General features: G+C 40.3%; 1 protein-coding gene across 1 annotated transcript; it reads right to left on the bottom strand.

Annotated features, from left to right (window-relative positions):
- Nucleotides 1–1021: 1021 nt before the first annotated feature.
- Nucleotides 1022–6127, bottom strand: si:dkey-90l8.3 (LIM domain transcription factor LMO4). Its single transcript, XM_055020493.1, has 5 exons — nt 5756–6127; nt 5023–5258; nt 4825–4912; nt 4374–4532; nt 1022–3486 (listed from the first exon to the last, which is right to left on the bottom strand). The coding sequence occupies exons 2-5, from the start codon at nt 5235–5237 to the stop codon at nt 3478–3480; spliced, it is 471 nt and encodes a 156-aa protein (XP_054876468.1). The 5' UTR covers nt 5238–5258; nt 5756–6127; the 3' UTR covers nt 1022–3477.
- Between the last annotated feature and the right edge of the window lie 2780 nt (nt 6128–8907).

Below are 8907 nucleotides of genomic sequence, written 5' to 3'. Positions count from 1 at the left end.
GTATTTACCACCAAAATATTAATGAGGGAGATCCTCAGACAACAAGCTTTGGACTTCTAGCATCTCTGGATTGTTCACAGGATGAAGCTGGAAAGAATCGTTCATCATCAAATATATCTTGTTGATTTAACTCTGCAGAATTTGCTGTGCAACATAACTGCTATGTGGACATTCAGAGGGTCAGTCTATCAAAATCTGATTAAAGGTTCCCCAAATCTAGTCATGTTTTTTCTTAAAGCGGTAGTATCATGTAAAATTGACTTTTGTGAGCTTTATGTTATGTTCTTCCCTCATCCTTTTATCTCCCAGCAGCCATGTGGGGCGCCTAAGAGCTTGCTCGCACCATGCATCACTTTTTCCATACCGCTCCTTCTCAGAGCTGCTACCTCAAGCCGAGTTTCCGCTCTACAAAGGTTTTCCCACATAGCTCCTTCAGACTAGCCAGCAGCAATTGGTAACACCTGGTGGAGCTGCTGAGCTCATAACATAAACTACTTCTAAAAAATGTTGTCTTCAAGAGACAAGGAAAATAAGTCATTTTCACCTGCTCAACAATAAACTTAGCATGCAATATTTTATTAAATCAAAGTAGTCCCAATTTTTGGGAGGAAATCAGTTGGTAATCTTGGACCAAAACCTGAAAATGAGATTTGCATGTTTGTCTCATTAAAAGAAACAGATTCATCTTGAATTTTTTTTTAGAATTTCTGTATAAAAAATATTGTGAATTCTCATCACAAGATTTGGATAAAAATGTCTTTGCTCAAGTTTAGTAAAATAATTGAACACAGATTTGGGTGAATTAAAATCTAATTAAGAGTAAAAATCACTGGTTAAATGTGGACAGATTTATTATGAACAGATGAATATTGTGTTGTACCTAATTGTTATTTGTCTCTTATAATTTTGTCCTAATAAAATAATTACTACCTTTATCAACCATCAATTTATTCCATTCTTAAATTGCACTCAGGGGCCATACAAAATCAGCCCTGGGGCCACACTGTGGACACCCCTGATGTAGACTAACCAAACTGGCTGCCCTCTAATAGTTTGTTCTTGACCTCTGAATCTTTACCGTTTCCCAAAAGAAGAATAATAATGTAAAACAAATCTGGAAGGAATTTGTTTACTTGCAGTAACATTTCTCAGTCTCTGCTACCTCAGTGGTGACCTCTTGGTGACCTCAGTGGTGATCTGTGAGTCTTACATTGAGAAGTTAGCATTCCAGCTAGTTTACCTTTTATACAAGATGGCACAATAAAACTTACAGACCACTGATTTTAATTATATAAACACAACAAACATTCAGATTAAAGACCTTATGTTGAAAATTTCACTTGGGGATTTTTTTTCCTTGGTACATTTGTTAGTCAAAGTTTCTTTTTTACAATTTAATTTACGCTTAGTGACAAACCAATCACAGAGGTGCTGTCATCTCCTGCTTCACCAAAACTACTCTTCCACTCACACAAAGGAAGGCAAAGATGTTGGCTCTTCATCTCAGGAAGGTTGGATGGTATGCATAAAAAAGGAAGCTTCGTTGGTCTTCATCTTCTTCATCATAAGCACATAAAAATACCCCGGCATCTTCTCGAGTCTTCACACAGTGTGAGGTGAAGGAGCTTCGGCAATTACACTCGTGCATGTGTTAATATGATTAATTAGCATGAATAAACACTTTCCTATGACACAGGCTACATGGTGAACCACACACCTGCAGAAGCTCTGATAAAAGATAACGCCTCATGGCAGAGAGCTTTTTCTTGAGACCTGCTAATTGGCATGTGAAAACGGTCGGGCTAATTAGGAGAAGGCAGATGATGCTTGATTAGTTTGAATGCAAAGTGCAACTTGTGGTGCGTTGGGACTCAGGAGTGTGCCGAGGTTGTATTTTTTTTACCGTCGCGATACAAAGATAATTGTAATTGTGATCATTTGCATACGTTAATGAATTTGCGTGACGCTTCTTGATCAGACGTGGAATAAATAATTGATGCAGCATCAGCCTAGACCATGACAAGTGGGACGGTTTGAAATAGCTAAGCGCATTAAAAGGGAAGTTTGATGGCAAGCCGCACACCCAGGCAAGGTGTGAAAGTAGAGCAGATGCTATCGCTTGGTTTCCTGCACGCAGCGTGCTCTACCGCCGCTATCACAAAGATTAAGGCGCCACCTTGGATGGTATGCTGGGGCTTTAACATTTGCACGCAGCATAAGAAAGGCATGAAGCCGAATTAGGTGCAGTTCTTGGAAATCATTTTCAGAAGCCATGCAGAGTGGCACAAACCAAAAGGCGCTGTGTGACCAACCAAACCGGGCTGTGTGGGAGCTCTAATTGAAACAAGATAAAAAGTAAATACATCAGATTGTTTAAAATGCCCTGGCTGTTGGGGATGGGGGCAGGGCTGGGGGCCCTCCCCTTTAATTAGCCCCTTTCAGATTAGGCTTTATTAGAGGCAGCCATCCAGTCAGCCACACAGCATATGCCCTAAGATCAAGCTCCCAGGAGCTCCAGTAGCACAGATACAGGGCTCATGCTTAATTGTTTCTGTAAATGGTCAGAGCTCAAGCCCCCTAAATCCATTCCTCGGGGTAATCAGGCATGTTTTCACCATACAGGGCTAAAGAGGGCGAGAGAGAGAGCGGGAAAGAAACATCCACCATGCCAGGTACCAAGCAACACAATGGCGCACTAATGCCGCAATGACCTCAGGTCGCTTCGTGACATGTTACAGGAAAATTGTTTTAATAGGATTTTTGTTTTCATACCCACAGACCCCACCTCACCACCCATAAACACATTACACAGGCATCTGATAGAGAAACTGTACAGAAGGAAAACAGTAAAACCATTACAGGAATATTGCACATCTTTGTGCAGTCTGAGGCATGGATGAGCCGTTTATGGCGCATACAGCCATGGATTACATCATTTAATGGCTCCCTACAATTGATCACTGTCAGTTACACAAATCATTCTCAGTGCTTGGATCTCATGACCAGCTAAAAAGATTAAAAAAAAAAAAAAAAAACAAAGGAGGAATAATATGACATGGCAAATGTAGTTCCATCACTTTCTGTAAGTTCACAGCAGCCAATCACACTTCTACAGTGATGTTTTTTGTTCCCTCTGCAGTTTTATACAGCTTTTCTGAGTCACAATTTTCCTCCAGCTTTGTTCAGTCTTGAAGGAGACTTTTTGCCACTGCAGCCCCCACATAGTCTCAAGTCTTTACACAGACCACTTTGCCATTGAGTGTTAACAGAATGGAGATGCTGTTCTATACAAAACCTCTGAAATAGTGAGGGAGAAGACCTCTTACAGGAGAAAGTGGAGCCTTGCTGGGAAAAGTGAGACTGGAGGCTCCCCAACAACAAGTACAACAGCGACAGTCGCAGTGGACGAAGGAATACATGGAGGGAAGGAGAAGGCTGAGAAGGGAAGGAGATGAGGTCGCTCTGGATTCTTCCCACTTAGCATACCTGGACATGGGACAGGACAAGGAGGAATGGGTCACAAAACACATCAGCTCTCTGATTGGATAGTCATCTTTACTTAAGCAAGATGAATTAAATCACACATTACAGAAAAAGTAAAAATGTGATCCACAACTATTTAAAGCTTAAGATGGCAATAAACAAACATTTTTTTCCCCAAAAGCAGCTTCCAAGAACATCCATACAAAAGGGTTTCATAGCAAACTAATGTTATAAATTGAATATTACTTCTGACTTTAAAGGTCAAGTAGTTGCTTCACCAGTTTGGACCCTCAGCAACAATTTCATCCCTCCATTTTTTGACTTGATAAACAAACCATTTGGTATCCATTTGTTTCAACAAAAGTCACCGCTGATTAAACCCAAATGAGGGGCACATGATTGATACGAAAGTCATATGGTAGTTTTTAATACAAGAAAGAGGCCAGTGCTCCATAACCAAACCTGCAAAGGAGCAAAATGGCAACAAGGACAAAATGCAGCCTAGTGATCCACATAAACACCTTGCTTTAGATGAATGGCTCCTGCCAGAATGCAGCAACATTGGGAGATCAGTACTGCAACACTGCATCAGGTCAGGATGGAGCACTATCTTTTGTTGTGTTAACATGTTTTATAGTGTTAGAGGTTAGGGATGACGTTTCTTTGTAAAATATAAAGAATGAATGTGTGAAAAAACTATTCATTCAGTGCCAAACTATGTTCCTTGATGTATTTTCCAAACTCATGTAAAAGTTATTTTTTCCTTTTATGGTCAGTGTTAAAACTTGCATCTGACAGACTTTTCTTTCCCACCGGCGTTAACTTAATGTCGGTTAGTTTTCTCTTGCTGCATGACTCTGAACAATCATCTCAGTAACCCTTTTATTTACCTTCTGGTCCGTCAGCACTGAGCTGCTCTGAAGTGGGGCCAGGTGGCTGTTGTGCAAAGCAGCACCGGGCCTGTCATGTTCACAGAAGATTGTACCGTTGATGTAATGGAAGCGATCCCCGGGAATTAGTCGGTTTCTACAGGTGGCACAGCTGAAACACTGCAAGGGTGTATGGGGGGAAAGGAACAGAGTCTGAATGAATAATAATAAAGTCAATAAAAGAATCAGAAAAGATGCAGATTAGGAAAAAAAAAGAAACAGCTGGTCTGCAAAGTCAGCCAAGGTGAAGCAGAATAAACCAGAAGGCTCAACATCACGTAAAATATAACAATAAGTACAACCGTTGGAAGGACTAAGGGAAGGAAAAAAGAAATACCGTTCCTTCTGTGTTCACACTAAACGTGTCTTCCACGTAACAGGAATCAGAGTGAGATGCAGATTAGGGATTTACCTTGATGTGATAAACATTCCCCTGTGCCCTCATCACCATCTCGTTTGCTGGGATGGACTGACCACAGGCACTGCACGCCCCAAACAGCCTGGAAACACACACACACACACACACCACTTTGCTTCACTGTACGACTACTGAAACAATCTACATCGGGCAGCACTGTCTCCTCTGCCTCCTTCTCCTCCTTCTTCTCACTTGATGTAGTCAGTGCGACACAGAATCATGCCCCCTTTGCTGTAGCAGGTGGTGCCGATGTCCCCCAGCTGGGCCTGGCAGCAGGAACATTTAAGGCAGCGTGTGTGCCAGTAGCGCTCCATGGAGAAAAGCAGGAAGCGGTCTGCGATTTTCCCCCCGCATCCAGCACATGACCTGGGAGCTGGTGGGACACTTGACGCTTGGCTGTTCACCATCTTGATGGGGCCCTTGGGCTCCTGGAAGAGTTCAGATAGGTTGATGACTCTGTTAGGTTTACTTTACAAAGATTAAACTGAAAATACATACAGTAAGCTCACCTTCCTGTGAGAACTGTTTTATTACAAGTTATCATAACTTGCAAGGATGACTGGTAGGGATTTCTTAACCTTTAACCTTAAAAACATTCCAAATGACTGATGTTGCTCCAGTGAGAGGCTGATTTAAACTTCACAAACTGATACAGCTTTTAATACTTAACATAGTGCCAATCAGTGAATGGACAAATGCAACACAAGAAAAAGCTGTGAACCAAAAAATTATTATTATTAACAAACCAAACCGGAGAGGCGGGTTTTGCCCATGTTTATGACCAGATAATGGAGGGTTTTCTTCCCAACAGTATGTAGCTTTGAAATGTATGGACATTTCAAAGTTTAGAAGGAGCGCGAGCTCGTAGAAGAAGCTGCACGCTGGAATGCGCGCGAGGACTGAAAACAAGAAAGAGCCGCGTTACCTTATTAGGACAAAGCGTTTCCTTCTTCCGTCACAACTTTACAGAAACTGGAAAAGTGTTGAGAGAACCTTTGGCACGGTCACGGGGGAGTTGCTTTAAGTTTCCACGTCCACAACTGTACCCACAGACTTCCATATAAAAAATGAAAAAAGAACAAAATATATCAAGGAAAACCACGACAGCGTTGAGAACAGGATGACGCGGTGGTGGTTCTGCTGCTTCTCCGTGGCATCCGGCTCTGCGGATTCAGAAGTGGATGGAACTTGGCGGAGGAGCCATGCTGCGGCTGCTCTCCTCTCTTCTTCTCTTGCAGCTGCCTGTCTTCAACAAGCCGTCCTCTTTCCACGCATCTGACAGCGACTCTATTCATCAAATTGCGCAAGGGGCCTTAAATGACCAGAAAGGAGAGGACAGCCTACAGAATGAAAGCTGCAGCCAATCAGAAAGCAAGAGGCGTGTCTCCAATCAAGATGATTTGTAGGTTTATAGTAGCCGTTTAAAATGAACTTTATATCTCTTAAACTTGGCTACATGACTTTAGTGAGACTCAGTAAACATCTATTAAATATTATCTAAAAGAGAAACTTTTGACAATAGTCAAAAACACGATGGAAAGTTGTTTGAATCGTTCCAGTTTAAAACATCTATTACATCAGTGAAACATTTAGTTCTAATGTTATTGCAATTGTTTTAACGGGAGAAGGAAATGTTATTTTTCCACCACACTCAGCAGCACTTATCTGACCTTTATCCTTTGTTTGACTACAAAGCTAATATAAAGAGAACAATCACTAGTTACTTGCAATGCATTGTTTACAAATACAATTTCTTTCTTTTCTTTGACTTGCTGGGTTTTGTGAGGCACCCAGTGCAATGCATCTGGAACACATCAAATTGTCTTTTCATGTCTATTTCATGAAACATGTAAATTGTTATGGCATTTATGGGGCTTAATGCCTCTTTTAATAGATAAGCATTTTTAAGTGTCTTCTTCTTGAGGTCTAACTGTGCTTTTGGTTTTCAGTTTCCTCAGCTCTGGAATCAACTCCCTGAAAACACAATGCAAGCAAACTGTTCATTCCTTACCAGCAGAACTGAAAACATTGCTTCCTGCAGCTTTCCAGTAAATGTCAAATATAATTTTAGCAGTTTATTTTTATCATATTGTACATTTTAATTTCAAAGCCACACTGACTGCTTTGAAAAAAATTTATATCACTTTTCATAAAAATTAGCTGCAAAACAACCAAATTTGGCTGGCTTATTATTATAAAAACTTGTGCATTTGTCTTAAATGAGTATATGGAACAGATTTGAACACTTTTATCTCCTAATTTTTAAAAGTTTCTTGAATGCGTGGGTGTATTCTGAAATAGGGATGGGGCAGAAGTCCACTTTAATAAGTGATCAGTGTTGGAAGAAGCTGAAGCTGGTCCACACAGTTTGGCTGTCAGAAGGGGCCAAAAACCACACAAATAGCCATTCATCCTGCAAAGCCAAGTATAGACTCACTAAACAAGCTACCATCCATTTTTTGCAATACAGAGAAAATCCACAAATGTAATTCTGGCTTCTTTACAGCAGTGTTAACTAACAAACATTTTTATTTCAATAATTTCTTCTATAATATGTATGAAGGCATATTAAGGCCAGGTTGTGGGAATTTTTGTTTAATTATGAGAACATAGTCTATTGGCAAAATAAAGAAAATTTTACCTAATATTATGATTTTATTCTCATGTTTTTCACAGCAATAACAGCCAAGCCTGGCCCTAATATTTTGTCAGAGTAAACCTGAATTCAGAGTCCAAATAAATGGAAGTAAAACATGCTTGTCAAACCAGATGGTGCACTGGTTTGACAATAGAAGGGAAACACGATGCACGCAAACTGTTCATTCCTTATCAGCAGAACTGAAGTGATACAGTTCCCCATTGTTTCCTCTAGATGGGAGTGAACATTCCCAATAAAACAATCCCACATCCAGAGTATCATAATGACAAAGGCATGCTGAGTGAAAGAAAAACTCCCTGTTAATACCTAGAAACCTTCAACAGAACCAGAACAATGGTGCTTATCTGTGTCAACCTGGTAGACTGTATCAGTGTCTTATGTATGATATGTAGGCCAAAGTGCCAAATCACAAAAAAAATAAATGCCTTTTATTTGTGTATTTACGTTATTCAGCACTTTTCACACTCTTTACTATGATTCCACCTGAATTCGTGGTTTATGTGTCAGCGTAATGAGGAGTCAGAACTTCAGGCCCCTGACTGTGTGGCTGCTTATGGTACTGGCTACAGTCGTCACTGCCAGTCTGCATTTCTGTTTGACTCTCCCATTAACGAACGTCATGAGTTCAAATGTTAGTTTAAATGTACTCAACTAAAAAGTGAATATGATTTTCATCTTAATTGTGCTATTTATTAAACTCATGGTGAGATTTGTGAACATGTATAGGATTTTGTGGCTTTTGGACTTACTCTCAATGTTGATTGTCAACCAAACATGTTTTCTTAACAGACAATAATGTTTAGGCTGGATCAAATAAGTAAACATGAAGAGTACATAATAAATAAATAGCCATAAATTGGAAAATATTCAAGAAAAGCCCATTGCTATTCAATATGGAAACTGGATAAAAAAGTTACTGTAATAATTAATAGTCGTTTGATTTTCATGCAGATATGTTTGCTATGTGGTTAGTTGACTGTTCACTGGGTGAGAAGTTCCGGCTCAAACAATTCTGAAATGTTTGTTTGGCTTTGGCTGAGGTCAAACTCAGTGAACTCCTGTCTCACTTGCTGACTTCAGTCTTCATCCACTTTCAGTCTACCAGATTGTATCCAGGGGAAATTTTAAACAGTGTCCCTATAACTTCCAGCCATGTTTTATTGAGCTGTGAGAGGAACTTGTATAGAAAGACCCCAATCCGAAAGCCTAGTCAAAGTCAGGACTTTTCTGCAACAGGTCAACTGGTGCACTGCCTCCACATTTCTCCCTACTTAAAGGGGCAGAACTTTGTGACTTCCAAGCACACAGAGATATTTAATGGCACATTCAAGTAACTATGTTGCATTCATTCTGTGGAGAAGCTAGGTCCATCCTGTCGTTTTAAGTTGAATGGTTGCGATGGGGATTAAAAGCCTTCT

The sequence above is a fragment of the Poeciliopsis prolifica genome, unplaced genomic scaffold (genome assembly GCF_027474105.1).
Source record: "Poeciliopsis prolifica strain line A6 unplaced genomic scaffold, Auburn_PproV2 SCAFFOLD068, whole genome shotgun sequence".
NCBI classification, from domain to species: Eukaryota; Metazoa; Chordata; class Actinopteri; order Cyprinodontiformes; family Poeciliidae; genus Poeciliopsis; species Poeciliopsis prolifica.
The sequence above is the reverse complement of the archived record's forward strand: the minus strand, read 5'-3'. Positions and strand labels throughout refer to the sequence as shown.